Consider the following 20,879-nt stretch of genomic DNA (forward strand, 5'->3'; position numbering starts at 1 on the left):
AAGAAGAAAAGGACTCAGTGAATCAGAAAGAGTTGTTCACATACTGAAATAAGAGACAGAAAACACATGGGAAGAAGTGGAAGATTGCTGAAGGGAGACAGGTTGGGTCACAATTCCTTCAGGTGCTCAGATTTAAGGAAAAATCACTTGCACACAGCTGGAAAACATGAAAGGCCTGGGCTCTAGGTGTAAACAACAAAGCCAAGGTGGTACTGAGGTGATTTTGGACACTAAATATTAAACTATAAAAACAGAAGGTAAAAGTCAAAGGGAGGAGAAGGATGATGAAGAAAAGGCTGCACTACATCAGGTGAGGACTAACACCACTGCTCATATTAACTGTACTACATAATTTAGTAGAAAATTAGGAAAACCTTGTTTCTGAAATAACATGCTTTTAATCCTACAACTGCAGAGGTACATCTCAATTTTCTTTCAACTGGCCCTTCATGCTCATTTTCTCTCCAATGAAAAAGGTAGCAAAATAAGAGTAACTAAGTCAGCTACTCCCCCCCACCTGGACAGCTCACTGGTTCTCTAAAAACCCATCAGAGAGCACATTCTGTCTCCATTCACTAATATCACAGAGCCATGCTCACTCCATATAAATGTTATGCCAGTGGAATTGGCCAGGCCTTACACAGCCAGGAGCAGCAGCACCTTCCTCCACTATCACAGCAAGTCAAAAGTTGTGCTCAAAGAAAACACGAAATCAGGAGAAAGAATCCTCATCCAAAAGAGCTGTGCTGACAAGCCCACAGGTAACAGAGATGCTGCCAAGAACAGTCACCTGCTTTTCCAACTTTGAAGACAAAACCCACAACTTACCAAGCACAGGTTTGTAGAGGTTGGTTAGCTTTGTAAAAGATGGAAACAAGTGAGGAAGATAGTATTTTCTAAACAAGGTAAAGAGAAACTTAAACCCAGTGTCTTGGTTCTCCTTGTTTTTCCACTCCAAGCTTGCAGCCTGTGTCATGGAGTTAAGAGAGAAACAAACAAAAAGCCTCAGGTTAATGTGTTATACTGACAATCGTCCTGCATCGAACACAGAAAACATGCAACTACACTTTACCAAGAGCTAAAAAACTAGCACAGTCCTGAAACACCCTTTACAAACCACCAAGAATATAAAGTAAGAATAACCCGAGAGGGCTCTGGCATCCCCAAGACAGTGAGTTCAGCAGAAGCCAGTGTGTTTGTGCTGTCAGACCATGCTTTTACCAAATTTGCTTCTCACATGTAAATTCCAAAGAAGTTACTCTGGGCTACACTTCTATCAGAAATATTTATATATTACTTTTATATATAATATAAACATATATGATATTTATATAGAATGACAAATTTTGACAGTGAATTACTCTTTTCATTTTAAGACACCTTCAGTTTGAGATGAGCTGCACATGACTGCTGCAGTTTACGTGTCAGAGGCTGGATCAGGCTCTGCTCGGGACAGCAACGGGATGAGAGGAACAGGCAGGAACTGATGCCCAGGAAGTTCCACCTGGACATGAGGAAGAACTTTCCCATGCAGTGACCAAGCACTGGACAGATTGCCCAGAGAGGGTGTGGAGTCTCCTCACTGGAGATATTCCAGACCTGTCTGCACACACTCCTGTGCCATGTGCTCCAGGACGACCCTGCTGGAGCAGGGAGGGAGGTGGGACCAGAGGAGCCACTGTGGTCCCTTCCAGCCCAACCCATGCTGGGATTCTGTGGGAAACTTGCACTGCCCTGCTTTCGTAAAATACAAGACTGCTGAGATTTTGTATCATGTTATTTGCAATGTAAATAAACATCACGAGTGTGATGTAAATAAAATGATACAGTACATTCTCCTCAGGTATAAACTTTCTCAAAGATGCAGATGTGATCTGTGTTCTGGCTCCAAGGGATCACTCTGCACTTCTATCAGATGACTTGAATCTCAGCTCATCTGCAGCAAGGGTAGTGCCCAGCTCTGCTCCCCACTAACGAGCAACACTAATAAACGTGGGTGAACCACTGTGCAACTGGATTTACAGTGTAGTCAGGTTTGTTTAGATCCCAAACATGGAAAAAGGGTAAAAAAGGAAGACTGAAATTTTATTTTTAACTGGAGTTGTGAGATTCTGATATGTAAAACAAAGGGTGCTGTGGAGGAAGCTGATAATTTCTTACAGTCACTTTTCAAAATAAAGCACATATTCAAGATGACAAAATCCCTTCCAAATATCGCTTTGGTCTTGCCTTTTGATATTAAAAAGTGTATGTCAAAGTATTTAATTATAATCTATTTTTTTAAACTGAGCTCTTTAATGTTCATTGTCTATATAGTTTCTGCTTTATTTCAAATATTGCTTTATTTGTACTTTTTAAATATATACATTATCTTAATTTCTTTCCTGTACAGATTCATCTGATCTACTTCTAATTAAATTTATGTACATGATAGTTGCATCCTTTAAAAAAAGAAATTTTAGAAGCCATCTCTTTTTATCTCTTCCTCCAGTGGTCCTCTACATTTCTTTTCATCTAGGTATGTGTCCAAAGAGAACAAATCTCATCTTTACCCCATATCAATTTTCTAAATGAAATCACAAGCACATAAAATAGTCAGTTTCCTGCAAGTCACATTCTTATCACAAATGTGACAAACTTCTTATTTTAACCAAAGATGTTTTGGTTAAAACATCTTGGTTTTAACCAAGATGGGATGATTTTCCTTTCAAAACCAAGACTAATAAAGTGCAGGAGCAGCTTCTTCCACGGGAGGGGCAAAGCCAGCTCTGTACAGATACAGTGTAGAATTCATATTCTGTGACCAGTACATCCCCCAGATATTACTGGTTACAAACACACATCTTCCTCACCTGGATTACCATATATTTTAACAGAAGCTGAAGAAAATAGCAGGTTTGGTCTTCAGCAATTTTCTCTCCAGAGACAGCTGGCAAAAGTGGGGTTATTTCCTCTGGAAAAATCTTAGCTAAAACAAAATGTTTTAAACGTAAACATGAAAACATGAAAATACTGAAATAAAAGAATTTTCTATGAAAAGATAAATTTAAAATACCCGTTAATGCACTACTAAGCTGCACAAAACCCAAGTCCAGTAGCTACTGGGCGTTTCCCCAAGTCCTGCCACATCCCATGGAGGGTGGCACCGGCACCTGATTCCCTGTGGTTTCGAAGGACTGACAGCAGCAGCCACTGCAGGTGAACCAACGAGCTGGAAACCTGCACACCTGCTTACTTTGCAGTGACATGTTCCTACTGCTGCCTCTCAATTAAAAAATCCCCAAACCAACAGGCAAACAACCAACCCCGACCGCTCTGGCTGACAGTCAGGTGGCTCTACAGCTGCACCAAGCAGAGCAGCCTGACAAATGCATCCCCCCTGGAATGCCACGTTCCCAGTGCCCCGGTGGGAGCAGTGTCCCCACTCACCGTCGGGCGGGCAGGGAGGGCTGATGAGGCTCTCCAGGGTGCAGGGGCCCCGGGAGGACGCCAGAGGGGGGAAGCCGGGCACGAGGCAGGCAAACAGCAGGATCTGCTCCTCCCCACAGTTCGTCTGCAGGGCTTGGAGCCAGAGCAGGAACAGCCGGATTCCTTCACATCTTATCTGAGAGGGGATGGATTTGTGGGAAAAGACAGTAAACTAAGTGCAGTAACGTGGTTAAACGGTTCAGAACACGCAGAACGAGAGCTTTCACCCCAGCCAGGTGCTAGGAAGTCTTTCCACCACACCAGGGTGTTCATATTATTATTTTAATCCTAGGTTTAATACGGTATACTTAATGCTAAAGAGAACTGAAAAAATGAAGCATTAAGCAGTATCTATTTATGCCTTCTCTGGATAACTTTACGAAGGTCATTAAAGCAGCAAAATAACAGAAGACAAATGTTAAAATAATCTGGGATCGCAATAATAAGATTTACAACTAAAAGGTAAGTAAAATTACAAAGCCTAACAATCTGAAAACCACGGATATTGAAAAGCTGCAAAGTGATATGCTTCATAAGAATGAAAGTGAAAAGGAATATGAAAACAAAGAAATACCTTGAGAGAATTTCCAGTGTGCAAAAGTTTCTTCAGAATTGACCCTGGATTAGGAAAGTTAAATAGGCACTATCAGACACAAAGAACGGGCCCTCCCACCACAATGGTTTTTAAAAAATACTCCAGAAAAGGTTAGTTTAATGCCATTTACTCTGTGGCCACTGCACTGGGTTTTAAGACAACCGAGGGGGAAAAAATCCAAAGTAAATCTGGTTACAATCACCGTCATCATCAGTGGAGTAAGATTTACTATGGTGTGTCTTTCCAGTATGGTACTTTGGGTTTAGTCAGATGACAATGTCTCAAATCATTTTCATAAATACTAAGATTGTGAATTATGTACAGCCCTTAAACAGGTTCCTTCCCTCCAGATCTCTCCACTTCACAATACTAAATAGAAATTAACATGTACAGAAAACACGCATTAATGCACGTGAACATTAAGCAAAAAGGAAATCCCAAGGTAGAGCTGTAAAAAATTGCTCAGTCAAAAAATTACCCCAATATGGCCACCCAAGAGAAGTACAAAGAATATATCAGCTACAAAACAACTGACTGAAACCAATTTGTTCTGGACTAGCTCAGCTGAACCAGTATGAAGTGGTCAGGCAGATGTCTCCTCTTATTTTTGTCACTGCTGAGTGGAAATGTGACAACAGCCCTTTCCTTGACCTTTAACTTCCACTCATTGTTCTTCTGCAACAGCAATTCCTTGTTCTGATGACAAACAAGGCAGCTGGTGAGACAGTGCTGGAAACCAAACCCGACCACAACAAAAAAGTCCTACTCAGAAGGAACAGAACCCCTCCATAAAATTTACTTTAATAAGCAGCAAAACAAAATGTTGGGACCGCTTTGGCAGCAGTTGGAAGCACAACTTTCTGCTGCCTATTCAGTGCCCAAGTTTTACAGGATGAATTTCCAGGAGGCAGAGAGGATCAAGTTCCACACAGGATCTATCCCTGGTGGGATGGATTGGAACAGGCATTTCTTGTGCAATCACTTGCAAAGACATCCTACTGCAAATCTGCAAGTCACATACAGATCCACAGCACTCCTGAATCCCAGTGTTTGGAGTTGGTCTGTGAATCCAAAGGGAGACCTAAGCAGGAAAAGATGTGTTGGTTTAAATTCCCCTCATCCTGATAGCTTCCATCACATGGAAGGGAAGAAAGGGAAGAGGGCCAGGTAAATCCAAGAAGATAAAAACTGAAATAACATTCATGCAAAATAAAAGTGAAGCAGGCAATCCAAGCCACCCCAAGCAAGGGACACAGATCTGTTGCAGCAGGCAAAAACATTTTTCCATGTGCTTTGGGAATGCTGAGCTGCAAGTCTCCTGTGTGAGTACTATTTCTGTGGGCAGTGCTGAGGGATTCAGGGCTTGTGGAACCAGGGAAGTGACTAGAGAAAACATTGATTTTATTTGCACTAGAATGTTTTTAAACCATTTCTTCTTACCTATACTGCGAAAATGCCATCGATAAAAAATCCTCTCAGGCAGTAGCTGCAATATTTTCTGCAGGAAACAAAACTAAATAGTCAAATTTTCCATAATAAACTGGGTCATCAGAGGATACAGAGAAACGAAGACACATGACACAAATGAAATGGTAATACATATAAACAGAATACCACAGAAAGAAATGCCTATCACAACAAGGACTCCTGCCCACGACTTTGCTCTCTGGTTGTGGAGAAAGACACTGGGAATGGTTCTGAATAAATACCACGACCCAGTGATGAAGCACTTTCCCTTCCCCCTGTGTTTCAGCCCTCCAGCATTGCCCGTGAAGAGCCCAGACATCGTGAGCAGCTCTCCTGGGCTGACACTGCGGAGCCTGTCGCGGCTCTGGTTCCAGCCCCCGGCTCCGGGCTGTGTTTCCATCAGCTAATGGGCTCCGACCCCCGGCTGAGGCCCCGGGAACAGCGGGGCAGTTACTGCTCCTGAGAGCTCATTTACCTGTGCTTTCAGCCGCTCAGGGAAACCGAGCCAAATTACACAAAGCCAGACTAATTGAATTCCCAGCACAGGCAGTTAATAAAGCACTTAGGGAATAATCCGTGGTGGCCTGTCTCTGGAGTTGAGGACTGATCCTCCCGAAGGCAGATCAAACACAACGAGAGGCTGTGGTCAAACCCATTCCCGCACAGTTTGGTTACGCTACAGGGCACCCGCAAAGCAATTTAAGCACACGCTTAAGTGCTTTCCTGAACGGAGTCTTATCATCTTAGTTGCAAAGAACACTTGGGGCTTCCAAATGCTTTCTTTGTCAGTTCAGTGGATGGTAATGCTGTTAAATAAGCTGGATAAATCAAAACTATTTAGGGGTCTTACTTGAGTAAATATGGCTTTAAAAGGACTTTAACAGGCTCCCAGACACCTTTTTTAAACTACTGGCAGTAAGGACTAGGGCTTGGCAGGCAGGTGAGGCAGTCACACAGGACAGCTCACCCACCGCTGCTCCACCTGGCAAAGGAGAGACATAGACAGGGTTCCACACAGGTTCCACAGAAAAACATGTCTGCATCTTACAGGTTTTCACCCACTGAAATATAGAATATAGGAAGATATATTTAAATGGGGAAACTATTTTTCAACATCTACTTTTGGAAATCAAATTAAATCAAACAATGTTATAAATGACTGAGACAGAGTTCTTGCCATTATCAAACAAAAATCACTGGCACAAACTTCTGCACAACAAAGCATCATTAAGTTTTCAGAAATACCACATGCAGGATGCAAAAATGAATGGCAAGTCACTTGAGCAATGGTGAGCCATTTTTTGGTGTTTTGCACACAAAAGCTCACAGGAGGAAACATTGCAGCCAAGAAAGCAGGAACTGGCACTGTGGGCAACCCTTGGGAGCTGGCTGGCACGGGTCAGCACTGCTGCTGACAGCAGTGTGCCTGAGACATGGACAGACTTTTTTATTTTTGACAACCAAGTGCTTCAGAAATTTTATACAACACTCAGAATAGTCTTCTTGGAAATGGACCATTCCTTTCTCCATGGCAGAAGATGGAAGTCATGACAAGTTCACATGCTTAGGGAGCTAGAGCTCAGGTCAGAGGGGCTGCTCCTCCTCCACACCCTTACCAGAGCACGTCCTCCCCAGAGAGTACTGGGCATTTCTAGAAGCTTATTCAGAGTAAACCTGCAAACCAGGCATGTCCCTTCTATGTTCCCAGTGTATTTTGTTTTGGTGTTACTGCCCCAGCTCCCTGCCCAGGACACCGTGGCAGCAGGGACTGCAGGAGCAGGGAGCTAGTGGCCAGAGGTCTGGCTCCCCCCGCTCCATGGGCAGGAGGAACAGGCTTGGGATGAAGGATTTGACTGGCTAAAAATGAGGCCATGACTCACACTGGGGCTTTTTACCTGTTAGTTAAGGACCAGGTTTCTGCCAATCATATTGCAGGATCCATGGACAAAGAGTTATCACTATCCATCTAAACATTAAACACTAGCAGCCCACCACTCCTCAGGACATTTTCTGACATTAACCTTTACTTAACTTGGCACAGGGCAAGAGGAGCTTTAACCTAAGCCAGGAGCGCTCCAAGTGCCCCTGGAGCAGTGCCACTCCATGTGGGAGCTGTGTCTGTGCCAGGCCCATCACACACCGTGTGCCCAAGGCATGCAAGGAAAAGCCCCAGGAAACAAACACTTGGACAAACCAGCAACAAAAACCGGGCTGGATTCAGGTGTCACAATACACTGCAGGGATGAACCTTCACACATTGGCACATTTATCATGGAAAACCAGACAAGAATCGCACATATTTTGTTTCCATTGTTTAAGTCTGTTACACAGTTCCACCTAAATTTGAACACGAAGTTCACTTCCAGAAAGTCAGCTATGACAAGGTGTGAGCTGATAAGGTAAAAGCTGCATAATAAAGACCCGTTTGAAAAAGACCTTAAATTCACTGACACTCAGATGTGAAAGTTAAGGTTGTGCCCAGAGAAAGCCTGGAACACTGGCTGTTGCAGAGGACAACAACAAAAGCAAGCTTAAACTCTAAACTGCACAAAGCTGGGAGGGTTGGGGCAGAAAACAACACCCTTACTGTTCTTTTTGCTTTACAAAACACAGAATCCAACACCCCTGTCAGGTGACTGAACCAAAACAATTCAAGGGTTGAAATAAATAGTACAGAAGCTCTCATGTGATGAAAGCTTCCATATCCCAAAACCTTTCCATATGGCAAAAACATGAAACATTTATTTCCCATGAGTTCTCCTTCTCAGCATTTCAAAACCAGGAAAACTATAAATACATGTATTTTGAAAAAATGCAAAGATGTGATGAATCACCTGAAAAAGCATCCCAGACTGCTGGTGTCCCAGCTCCCTACAGCAGACAGCACAGCTCTGCTGCAGAGCACAGTCAGTATAAATAAATATAAACTCAGAGTCCACATTTGTTCCTGCAATGCCAAAACATGTTACCATGGTTAAAATCCACACCTTCAGACACAAGTGACTGCAGGTTATGAGTTAACCCCCAGTCCCAGGCAGCACAACATTTAACTGGTGATTTTCACCTGAGAGACTGAGGTCCCCACACTGAGATGGGGTTGGAGTGCATCACGAGACAACACAGATCCCAAACAAGCTCCAGTTGTTCCCACTGCAACTTCCCATTTCCAACAATATTTTCTACACCCTCCCCACCCCCCGGTGTTCTAAAAATCACATCTTGCTATTCCTGTCAAACAAATGATGGTTTCTTCCCCTCCAGCCCAGGCTGCCATCCACACCGCTGCGAATCCGAGCTGGCTATTGACATCTTGTTCCTAGTTTCAGAGTACACTAATAAGAAATGTTTTAAGAAACCCCACAGTGTGAAATAATATTGCTTTTTCAGAAAACACATAGATCTATTTAATGCTTAGTGCTTTGCTGCATCTATATGGTAATCCATTATAGCACACTTGAAATAGAAATTAGGTATTACTACTGATCAACACATCAGGGTATCTGTCAGTTCTTTTAACTGATTATCCATAGTTCTTTTTCGTTTGGACTTCCTGCATGACTAGGAATAATGTTAAGTTTAAATCTTAGTTTACACAGGATGCTGCTTTTTGAAAGCTGGATCTCTCTCTTTTATCACAGTAGAATAAGAACCACCAAGGCTGTATTTCAACAGACTTGCTCCGACTTCACCAATACTGCAATTTCTTTTAAAAAGCCTTTTATTTCTGCCCCCGTTGTTGAATGATACCATGACTGGCAGCTTTGTGCCTGTCACTGAGTGCTGCCCCAACGCAGGGACAGCTGGGACCAAACCTTACACCCGAGATCCCCCAGCCAGGATGTTTCCCAGCTCCACTAACAGGGTGAGACAACAGGCACGGCTGTCCTGCTGCCAGAGCTGCTCCCAACCTGGGTCTCAGTAACAAAGCCCCAGCGAAGGTGCCCCGGCTGACTGAACGCTCCTGGAGGCAGTGACAACAGCAGGGACAATGTGTTTAACTACCGAAACCTGCAGCAATTTAGACATTTTCCAGCTCCTATTCACCAGCTCAGATAAGCCAAGAGCCCAGTGGAGTCAGTGTGCCTGCAGCAGTTCAGTTGAAATGATGGAACCCTCCATTTATTGCGTTAATAAATTATTCACAGTCATTCGCTGAGGGAAAATGTCTGCCCAAAGCACACAGGGCACTTATTACTGCCCCAGGCATAACAAGATCTCTGAAGTCAAACATAGGAAACTTAGAATTTACCACAGAATGCTGTAAGAATAACAAGAATGTTTATTAAGAGCAATAATAAATGAAAGCAGAACAATGGCAGAATGAACTGCAAATGGTTAAAAAAGTAGTTTTCCATGTGTAGAAAAGAAGAGCTCTAAGCACTTTTATTGTTATAAACAAAAAAGCCCTTTTTTTACTCTAGTGAGCTTGAGAGTCAGCCAGCCAAGTCTGTGTGACACACTGGAGGCTGAACAGCACAACTGGGAATCCCACTGGGATTCCACAGGAACCCACTGCAAGGCTGAAAAGGAACCTATGACCTGAATTTAAAGCTGTAACTCTGCATTTTAAGCTCTGACTCTTAATGGTAACTTGATTTCAAGTGTCTGATAACCTACAGGTGGGGAAATTAAGATACTGAGCTGTACAGACATGAGGGAAATGCAAACAGCAACAAGAAAGTTAAATAAAAGGGGCAACCCCAAGAAATGAGAAATCAGGACCTGTGGCAACAGGAACTCAACAACAACTTCATTATTCCCTGTAAAGAATTTTATAAGTACTTTCTTTTACCATTGTTTGGTTTCAATACACAGTTTAATTCCTTAGAATTCAACTGTACTCACTTTTGTTCAAAAGGTAGCAAGTAACTAGAAACAACATCCTAAGACAAGCAAACCACCCTAAGGTAATGCTACAAATATAAAAGAGTGTCCTTTTGCACATTCATAAAAAACGCCAATGCAACTTTTTAAAGAGTTAGGAATCCAAAAGTACTCCAAGTTTCACTGATGCAGGTTTTCATGAAATTGAAAATGACCTGCTGAAAGTGAACACTGGTTTGGAGATTTGTTTTAAGCTGCTGCACCAATACTGCTAATTCATAGAGCAGTCTCTATAAAGGACACCTGTAAGGTGCTGGGAGAATTCGGTAGTTAAAATATCCACAGCAGTCTTACTCCAGAGTGAACCAAAGTTATATATTCTGACAGCTCTAGTTATGAGCATTACTAGGAGGACTAAAAACACAGTGTCTGTGCCCAAGGTGTGTCGGTGCAGTGCGAAACATGAGGGCTCTTTATGTTACGTTACTGTGCACCGGTAGAAAATAAACAAGCAGAAAAATCCAAGCTGAGAAGCTTCCAGCAAACACATCCCCTGTGGGAGGTGGGAGCACCCACCCCATCACCTCAGCTGTCCCCAAACCTACAGTGACAGCTGAACTACGCTGACAGGACCTGAAACACCTTCAGCAACAGCAGCACTTCCACAAGTGGCTTTGGGAAGCTTTTCTATGGTAGAAAGACTATCTGAAAAATTCTGAGAATAAAGCACTTCATCCAGTGAACGTGTTGAATCCGTGGGGTGAATCAGATGACCCCATCAGCACAACAGAAACGATGTGGCTGTTCTTCACTAATAAAGCAAAATTACAGAGAATGGGAAGAAATTGAGCTATGTATGATATCAAAGCCATCAGTCTGCTTTTACTTCATTAGAGATAAAACAAATGCAGTGTCAGAGGAATCAGTACCTGATGCTGCAAGAAAAAAACACATTACTATGAAAAAAAAAATCCAAGCTTTCACAACCAGATGATGACATAACACTGTAATGGGACCCAGATAATGGATATAAGTGTAGTGCACCTTCTGTGAGGTCTGTGACACACCGGGCTCAGAGCTGCCCTCAAACCTGAGAACAGGGACACGAGGAACAATAGGAACCTGTTCTGCAAATACACTGCAAATCTGGAGAGAGCCAAACCTCAGCAGAGAACAAGCAAGTTTGTTGTTCACACATTTTTGGGTTTCTAGCTGAAACAGGGAAAAATAACACAGTACAGCTGCTGTGTCATTTCGCAGATACCTATTTGGAAAAAGACAAGGCCAGAGCACCTTAGAGAATATAGAGTTAGAACCAAGAATTCTGTGATATTAATTGCAAAAAAGCACTTTCCAAAATGAGCAGTTAAACCTTCACATTCCTCCATTCTGATTAACATTTCTTCTTTAAATAACACACTGTTTGATGTTGTTGCTGAGTGGCCAAGCTCTGTAGCTAATGGGTAAAATTAAAAAATCCACAAATTACAGCCCAGTTAAAGCAGTTTCCAGAGGATTTGTGGGAAAGGCCTCTGTTGCCCAATACACACACTAGGTGTCACTCCACAACAGCAGCACGAGCCCACCAAACCGCTGGGAAAGGCAAAGTCAATTCCCTCATAAATATTTTTATTGATTTTTAAGCTGTTAACACTCAGCGCCCGGACTCTGGATTTGTTAATCCTAAGTAATTACCTATTTAGCTAATTAGAAGAGAATGCAGCACCCCCCCCCCCCCCCCCCAGCTCCCACTGACATCAGATTAAATATGGAAAGCTTAACAATCAATTAGTTTCGTTTCCTCTGGCTCGGTGTGAATGTTTCATCCCTCGGCATTCCCTTTTGCCTGCCCTGTGCTCATGCTGATGGGTTCCTGGTCGGTGCTCCAAGGCCTCCACTGGGCTGTTCTCCAATGCATACCTTATCCAGTCTCAGTTTACATGGACTGCAAGGTCACTCCAGCAGATCCCCACCATGAAGTGGATCACACTGAACCCCACACAAATACCTGAAACCACTTCCTGCTCCCCAGAGCTCCGGTGACCCGGCTGTAACACAGCTCTCCCCCACTGGGACCCCGCAGCCCCAGTTCAGACACAGCTTTGGGTTTTTCCTCCTTCAGACAGCATGTTCTCCTGATGCTTTTGGGGAGTCCCAAGGGGCAGTTCTTAGCCCCAGGAATGCCGCTGTTCTCTCTCACCAGGTGAGCCAGCATTAGCTATTTCCCATTCGGTGACAGGGCCACAGAAATGTCACTCCCAATCAAAGGGTACTAATGAGCTGCCATTAACTGCTCGGTGCAGGTGTGACACCTTCCCTGCTGGGCTGGGAGGAGCAGGAAGAGTTCCTCCTGCCCCAAACACTGACCTGGCACATTTTTGAGCTCATGATCTTTGACACTGCGCTGGGCAAAACCCTAAAGCAGACTCTACTGCTGTAAGGAGCAGAAAGAACAGTTCAGATTTCAGTCTCATGGTTCCAGGGGAGAAGGGAGGGAGAAGAAAAGGGAGATGAACTGGCTGCATCACAGTGAGAATCCGAGACCACAAACCCCAGGATTGCATGTCAGCGTTTTCATGGCCATTTTTCCCATTACAGGTACATTAGGCTAAACAGCATCGTTTTTACTATCAACATAAACACCGTTCCAACTACAAACTACTCATTAATGCAAAACCATGAAACCACATACTTCTAAAGGGTTTGGGTTGGGGTTTTTTTTAGAGGGAGTGAGAAGAGTTGAGAACAATTAACTTTTGTTTTGACTTCCTTTTCTAGAGTCCCACTGAAAGTTTGAGGGCTTTTTTCCTCCCACCCCTACAGAAAAATAACCCAAAATATAAACAAAGATGGCATTTCTATGATGCAACACACAAATAAAAAGTTAGTAGTTGCAGTAACAAAGAGAAAGAAATAAAGAAAACAAAAATAGAGAGAAATCAACAGAAGATGTGTGTTAAACCTTAAGAAAGAAATCTGGCCAATTATTTTCCTAAATAACTGTTAAAAATTAATATTTAAAAGTGTCACTGCTTTCTGTGTACAGAGACGGGCAGAGCTTATGCTAAGAATTTCAGTGTGCATTCTAAGAATGTTTTTATATGCTAGGCTTTCATCTGGTTCAGTGATATTTTCTGGATATTTCACATCCAAAATATATTTATTTAATAACTCTAATGAAAGAGGTACCTTAGAAAATTATCTATCCCAGACTATTCTTCTTTTAATTTAAACAATCCTAATTTGATTATGCAGAAGTTAACTAGGTAACATTTCCTCCCCAGACACTGCCCATGCTCTGATGGCCAGTGCTGGGAAGGAGGGAAGGATTTGCTTCTGGAAGTGAGAGATGCTCCACTGAACTAAAAAAGTTTAACAAATTAGTATTTCACATGCTCTGATTAAACTGATGTGCAGTAGCTGACAACTTCTATCCTCTTATTTCCCTTGTGCTGCAAGACCAAACACTGTAACCATAACAGATGCCTTCATGGGAGAGGAGCCGGGCCCAGACTCCTGCTGTGACACATTCCAAATAAACATAACGCTGAACTTCACACTGACACAGCGGAGGGAAACAGTCCTGCTGGTTTGAACTGCCCCTCCACAAAATACAGAAGCAATACCTTCTTTAATTAAAAGAAAAAAGAACAGAAGAAACAGACTATTTTGAAAGCTTTAGCCTAACAGAGGCTGTGGAACCACTGATCACATGCTCCCCAAATGATCCTGAGACCCCCAGCTCATTTTCAGCCCCAGCTCCTCAGGACAGATGTGTTACTGCAGGACTTCCAAGCCACTCTGATAAAACATCTCAACTCTGCATATTCATTCCACCAACATTCTCACTGCATAATAAAATGGTGGTTGTATCTGAAAGCTGAACACCCTCCCCAGCTCTGTTCTGCCTTTCCCCTGTGACTGACACCTGGTTTCACCCCTCACTGCAAAGCTCTAAGTAAACACAGAATGACAAAATACAAATTTGCTTCATAGTATGGAAAACTTACTTCAAAAAGAAAGAGGATGGAGTCCAGCTCCTCCCTTTGTGATTTATTCCCTGCAAGACACAAACCAATATTGTCTGCCATAAATACATGGTGTGAGACAGCAAAATCAGGCTGTTGTTGTTCAGCTGAACCAAAGGTGTCACCCACTTTATTTTTCATCTTTATCCAACATCCCAAGTGCAAGACATGTCCAAACTGTGGTGCCTCTATGTGCTCTGACCATGTCTCACCCCAACAGCCTGAGCTGCAGGACCCCAGAAGAAGGTGAGAGGACACGTGAGTAAAAGCACAGGAACTGAGCTCTGTGCTGAAATGACACTTAGCCATGAAAATGAACTCAGAAATCGTATCAGCTGCTGACATTTCAGAGAGAGATTTTCCATGTTCGTCTCTTCTGCTGCCATGAAATTAAAGTGATTAATACTAACACTGTGCTGCATTAAACTATTGATGCAAATATGGATAATCATTGGACAGCCTCTAATGGAATTGCTTTGGACAACACGTGGGGAACCCTGACCAACACCTGCTGGCAAAACTCTACAACTTACCTTTTTGTTTCAAGCTATTTTCCAGTGTTATGAAGTTTTCATAGAATATAAAATAAATTTGTGAATAATTATTATCAAAAAATTGCTTCAGGTCACTTCCATCCACAATATCTGAAAAGAGAACAAACAGTGTTATTCCACATGAGCAGAATGCTGAAAATTCTTGTTTTCCTGCAAATCTAGCATTAGATAATGAAATAAATGCAATACAAAACTATTTTAGTGACCTCAATGAATATTCAGTACTACACTGTGATTCCATCCTTGCCAGTAAAACAGGGAAATGTCCATTTTCACTGAATTTATGACAGTTTGCAGTGGGGTTTTGGCTCATTTGCTTTCCATTAAAAAAAATAAAATAAAAAAAATGAGGCAAGTCTCAACCATGTAACCAATCAGCTTCTGTATCACTGAAACAAGCAGGCACTGCTGGAGAAAACAAACACCAGCAAAGATTTCTGGATGCAAATCCGGTTCTTAAATTTATGTGGCAAACAGATCAACTCAGAAAACAGCATATTTCTAATTCTTTTGTTTTAAATAATGGCAATCCAGGTATGCATCACTTTCCGAAGCCTTAACTTACATCAAAAATTTGGACTAAGTTTACTTTTTAAGAAGATAAAAGTCTGATGTTTTCTTAACCTGACACTTGCCAAACACATTAACTTCACCCATTTGCTCTTTATTGTAACTGATTTGGTCCAGAAAAGTTAGGCAATTGCACCCAGAATGAAGAGAAGGACAGTAATTATTAACAACACATCCTCTCACTGAAGCTTCACCTTGTAAGAAACCCATTCAGTAACCAAAATAAAGCTGACTGCAGCAACAAGTCCCAACAATATCCCGCGACTACAGAAGAGAGAATGACTTTAGCCTTTGGACAATTTGATTTTTATTTAAATTAATACCTTTCCTGCAGTAAGGCTTTGCTTGGCTGCTTGTACTATGGAAACAATTAGTGCAGGGAAACTCTCCGCCATGATATTTGTTTCCTGCAAACTACTGGTCTTGAATTTGCAAGCTAAGTGCAATTATTCCTTGCCATGAATGCGTTCTGTTAAACACAACTCCAGGGGAAAACAAGGCCTTCATTTACAGGCATTTCATATGAAGGAATGAGGTCATTAAAATCTACACAAAAAGGAAACTTTCCCTGTGAATTGTGAAAGGAGGAGAAAGGAACTGCCTTATCAAAAAAGTAAATTCTCCTTTTCTCTAAATGTGGCATCTCAGTGGTGACTCAGGGGCGAGTCTGATGTGAGCTGCAGCCCTACAGCCACAGCCTTTTCCTACAGCTACGTTTAACTTGTAGCAGGATACGGCTCGTTCCTGTTTCTCAAACGGAAGACATCAAGGAAAGTGTCCTGGGCCATTTTGAGATAATAAGACAGAACCCTGACTTTGGGGAAATCCCATTGACTGGATGGGGATTTCTGAGGAAGTGAGGCAGCAAGGCTGGGGCTGAGCTACAGGTGCTCGGGGTTGCTTTTATGTTTACTCACAAATAGCTCAGGTTACTCCAGCTGCAAACGGGCTCTGAGCACTCACACCTCGGCAAGCTGGCAGACAGCAGCAGCCACCAGATCCACAGCAGCTTCCCAAACCCTTGGAATTCACCCCATTCCCAAACAAGGGCAGGTGATCCACAGGCTCACGCTTCCGGTTAACACTTGAATGGAGCTTTGGCAGCGAAATCCAGGAAATAGTCAGACATCCATGAGGGTCACATCCTATTTCTTCCACATAAACATGACATGACTGGCTCATTGGATGCCTCCCAATCACCCTGACTTGCTTTACTTCTTAAATCTAAAATTTAGGGAAACAAACTACTCAGGCACTATTTTAATAAGAGCCCAAGTTTATTGCCAAGCCCTCAATGCTCTTCCTCATATTAAAAAAAAGTCCATGGGGGACAACCCCGGGCTTATCTTTTATCTTCCTGTTAACTACAAACATTATCACAGGCACTTGATAGAAATCCTCCCTTGGTTCCTTGAATTTCCAAAGTCACTTGACTTTATACTATTTATACAAAGCTCACTCAATCCTCAAGTACTTGAAAAATTAAAGGAGATGAAGAGAACTTCACAGTCATACCCTGGTTAATGATAAACTTTTACTACCAGCCTCACCCCAGAAATAACGCACAATTTTTACTTATCTTCAAAAAAAGCATGTCAGCATGGAAACAGACTGTTACTGAAACACCCCTCCGATTAGAACAATTCCCAAAATAATGTCAACACCTCAAATTTCACATGAGCTCTCTGGAACAACACCAGCGAGAAGCCCAGACACATTTCCCTTTTGAGTGTCTCTAAATGAAAATTTCCACTGAGCTGGTATTACTCCAGCTGCACAGAACTGTGAGACCAAACAGTGCCAGACCTGAAACCCCACCACTCTCCCTTATTATCCCAGTTTTGATGGACCGAGTTCAATGAAAAACAGGGTTTTTCCTAATTGGTATTTTGTAAAGACAAAGATTCAGGACTGCACTTGGTAACCTCACAAAGTTCATATTTAACCTTAACTGAAGTCTGTGTGCAGCTGTAACAGGTCTCCCATATATTTGCCCACTGCTCAACAGAGAAAAGGATGAAAGCACTGGACATGGCAGCATCCCACATCTGTACAGCAGTACTCATCACACCTAAGTATTTCAACTGTGCCTGAGGAGAAAACACTACTGCATAAGATGTTCCAAGAAAAAAAGAGAGTATTTTTTACCCAAGAATAGCCACAGAAAAAGTCTTGAAGAGCAGTGATTAATCTTTATACTACAAAAGTCCCACAGAAACCACTCTGGGAAACTGGAGAGGTTTCATTTATGGCCAGCCAGTGGGGAAGAGCCAACCCTGTACATCTCCACTGCTGCTTATCAGTCCATTGTTTTTTAGGTCTGCTGAAAAAAAAAAAAAAGGCCACACTACTGACACTTCCACAAACTGTATTTGGAAAAAAAATTTCTACTGACTTTACAAAAGTTCTGAACATAAATACATCTCTATAGCAATAAAAAAATAAGGGAAATGTTCTGGTCATTTCCCCAACACAAATGAACATCCACTTATTCTGGGTAGTGTTCTGTCCCGCCACGCAGGCAGGGCACCCCACAGAATAGGAATTTGGATCCCAAAGGGCATTTGAGCCCTGAGAGATGTTATAAGCAACACAAACTTAAAGGGAACCTTTTCTTTCAGTTTGGACACTGCACAAACTTACACAGATGACACTAAGGGACCTGAAGCAATCCAGAGCTCACATGAGCCCTTATTTATGGAAATACACATTCCTTTACCTCATTCCTCCCCTATTATCGTCTTCTCTCTGACCTTTATCCTCCTGCATCAGTGGGATCACAGAAGAGTAACTGTCATTTTGTTTACAATTTAATTCCTGTGATTTAAAACTAACAAAGGAAGAGGAGTTGGCATCTCCTAAGGAAACACAAGACCAGGAGCAGCTATTTGGAGAATATGTGCCCCCATGGCTCGAGGGAAGCAGTTGGTGACAAGGAGTGAAACGTCCAGGGTGGGAGGAACAGACACACATTCCTACACTGGCCAGCACAAGAGGAGAAGAAAAAAAAAATCCAACTATTTTTGAGCCTTTATCCAAAAGCTTTGTTTTCCTTAAATACCGGAAAGGTCCTTCCCATGTGTTGCTTCATTGTCTGTGCTGATCAGTACCATAAAAGATACACTTGCAACAATATCCATGAAGATATCATCTTCAAAAAGCCCCTCCTGTACTATCTCAAACGTTTCCACTGCTGTTCCCAAAAGCAGACGTCCCAGGAACATCCCCAGAGCCTGCCCCCCAGCCCCGAGCAGCCAGGCAGCTGCCACACCACGGCCCCCAGCCAGCCCTCTGGCACTGCCAACAACCTTCACTTTAAACCAAAGTTCAATCCAAGGAATCAGGTCACTACCTCCAAACACAGCAGCCACTTGGAAGGAGAGATGTCACTTCCCGAGAGCGACGCACGTGTTTCCCCCCTTGCCAACTGGGTAATAAGTATCTTGACAGAAAACCACCAGGCGGCACCACCTCCTGAACCATCTGCTTTGGGACAGAAACTAATTCTGGCACGCTAATGGGCATGGGTTTCCATTTGTTCCCCCTCCAGGTCTGTCCCAGGAGCCCGAGAGCCTCCTGGGCACCACAGGGGCACACAAAACCCAGCACTGCCCCGAGACAACCAAGAGCCAGAGCAAGGCCAGTACTGCAGCTTAAACCAGTTGGGTCTTGCTGAGAGGCTGAAAGAGGCACATCAACAAAAAAGCTGCTCTGTTTCTTAGTTCTTCAAGTCTATTTGTTTCATCGAGTCTGGTGGAGAAGGAAGAAATGTACAGTCCCAAGCTCACACTGTGGTCTCAGGTCATGATCTTTCTCAGGACAGTTTCACAAAACACTCTTAAAAAACTCTTAAAGAATTTCCCACAATTATTTTGCAATAAAATGGACATTATTTTAATATAGTTCACACAGCACATGAACAATTGGACATGCACAGTTAAGAGACGCACGGTAATGCCACAGCACCTTCTCCTGGCTTTTCAAATCCCGGCCCCCAGGCACTTCCATTCACGGTTCCATCCAAACAAACGAAACCAAACAAACGAAAACAAACGAAAACAAACAAGGCATTTCACACACCTTCCCAAACAAACCAGGCATTTCAGGCACCTTCCGAAACTTCCGCGTGTAGCTCCCAGAGGGAAACTAACATGGAACTAATCCCCCGATTCCCAACCAGGGACACTCCTTACCCACGGAACAGAGGAGTTTACACCCGGGGCAGTCACTCACCCTCCGCTCACAGCCAAGGTGCAGCGCTGCCCACGGACCTGCCGAGGGCCTGGCACACTCTGGTCTCCACCGCCAGGCACGGCCCTCAAAACCGCCCCGCTTGGGAGCGCAAGCCACGAGCTCAAACATCCACAGGCCGGGCACGTCAAACTTGCCCTTCCTGCCGCTCAAAGGATGAGCCAGCCCCAGGCCACGAGGCCGGCTTTGCCCGGCACTTTGTCCCCTCGCCAAGTGCCCACCGCGGGCTGCTGGAAAGCAGCGGATCCCGGGAATTACCGCCCGTGAGTCACTGACTGCTCCCACCTGAGCCCAACCGGCGGCACCTGGGCACGGGCGGGGCCCCTCACGAGCCCAACGGCCACTGCCCCTCACGAGCCCAACGGCCACTGCCCCTCACGAGCCCAACGGCCGCTGCCCCCCTCACGAGCCCAACGGCCGCTGCCCCCCTCACGAGCCCAACGGCCGCTGCCCCCCTCACGAGCCCAACGGCCGCTGCCCCCCTCACGAGCCCAACGGCCGCTGCCCCCCTCACGAGCCCAACGGCCGCTGCCCCCCTCACGAGCCCAACGGCCGCTGCCCCCCGCGCGAGCCCAACGGCCGCTGCCCCCCTCACGAGCCCCCAACGGCCACTGCCCCTCACGAGCCCAACGGCCACTGCCCCTCACGAGCCCAACGGCCACTGCCCCTCACGAGCCCAACGGCCACTGCCCCTCACGAGCCCAACGGCCACTGCCCCTCACGAGCCCAACGGCCACTGCCCCTCACGAGCCCAACGGCCACTGCCCCCCTCACGACGATCGCTCCGCGAGCCCCAAGGGCACCGCGAGCACCGCTCTCTGCTCGCTCGGGACCGTCCGTCCCCTCGTCCTCACCACAGAGGCTCCTCGCCTTGCCGCAGCACACTTAAAAGCTTCTTTTGTGTGTTTTCTCCTGCCGGCGGGACACCAGACGCGAGGTTGCCCGGGGCACGCCCCGGGCAGGGGGCTGAGGGAGCACCTGTGCCCCGCACGGCCCCAGCTGTGCCCACCCCAGCCCCGCCGAGCTACATACACCTCACAGCTGAAGCGCATCAGCTCCCTCCGACAAGCAACAGCTGAAACTCATCGGCTCCTTTCAACGCGCAGAGCTGTGAGGGGAAAG

The 20,879-nt window shown here is 44.4% G+C and overlaps 1 protein-coding gene across 4 annotated transcripts in view; it reads right to left on the reverse strand.

Moving 5' to 3' along the window:
- The window catches only part of RALGAPA2 (Ral GTPase activating protein catalytic subunit alpha 2), a 97,050-nt gene that overhangs the window by 75,369 nt on the left and 802 nt on the right, over nucleotides 1-20,879 (reverse strand). For all 4 annotated transcript variants that reach the window (XR_007905435.1, XM_051792911.1, XM_051792910.1 and 1 more), the window contains exons 2-8: nucleotides 14,916-15,026; nucleotides 14,365-14,414; nucleotides 5,504-5,561; nucleotides 4,043-4,086; nucleotides 3,430-3,604; nucleotides 2,853-2,968; nucleotides 829-967 (exon numbers count right to left, since the gene is read on the reverse strand). Coding sequence is in view for 3 of the 4 variants with exons in the window: in XM_051792911.1 (XP_051648871.1) it covers nucleotides 829-967; nucleotides 2,853-2,968; nucleotides 3,430-3,604; nucleotides 4,043-4,086; nucleotides 5,504-5,561; nucleotides 14,365-14,414; nucleotides 14,916-15,026 (693 nt within the window). In the remaining variant the exon portion in view is untranslated. The remainder of the gene's footprint in view (nucleotides 1-828; nucleotides 968-2,852; nucleotides 2,969-3,429; nucleotides 3,605-4,042; nucleotides 4,087-5,503; nucleotides 5,562-14,364; nucleotides 14,415-14,915; nucleotides 15,027-20,879) is intronic.

This window comes from Manacus candei, unplaced genomic scaffold (genome assembly GCF_025592945.1).
Source record: "Manacus candei isolate 608988 ecotype Guabito, Panama unplaced genomic scaffold, ASM2559294v1 h1tg000035l, whole genome shotgun sequence".
In the NCBI taxonomy this organism is placed as follows: Eukaryota; Metazoa; Chordata; class Aves; order Passeriformes; family Pipridae; genus Manacus; species Manacus candei.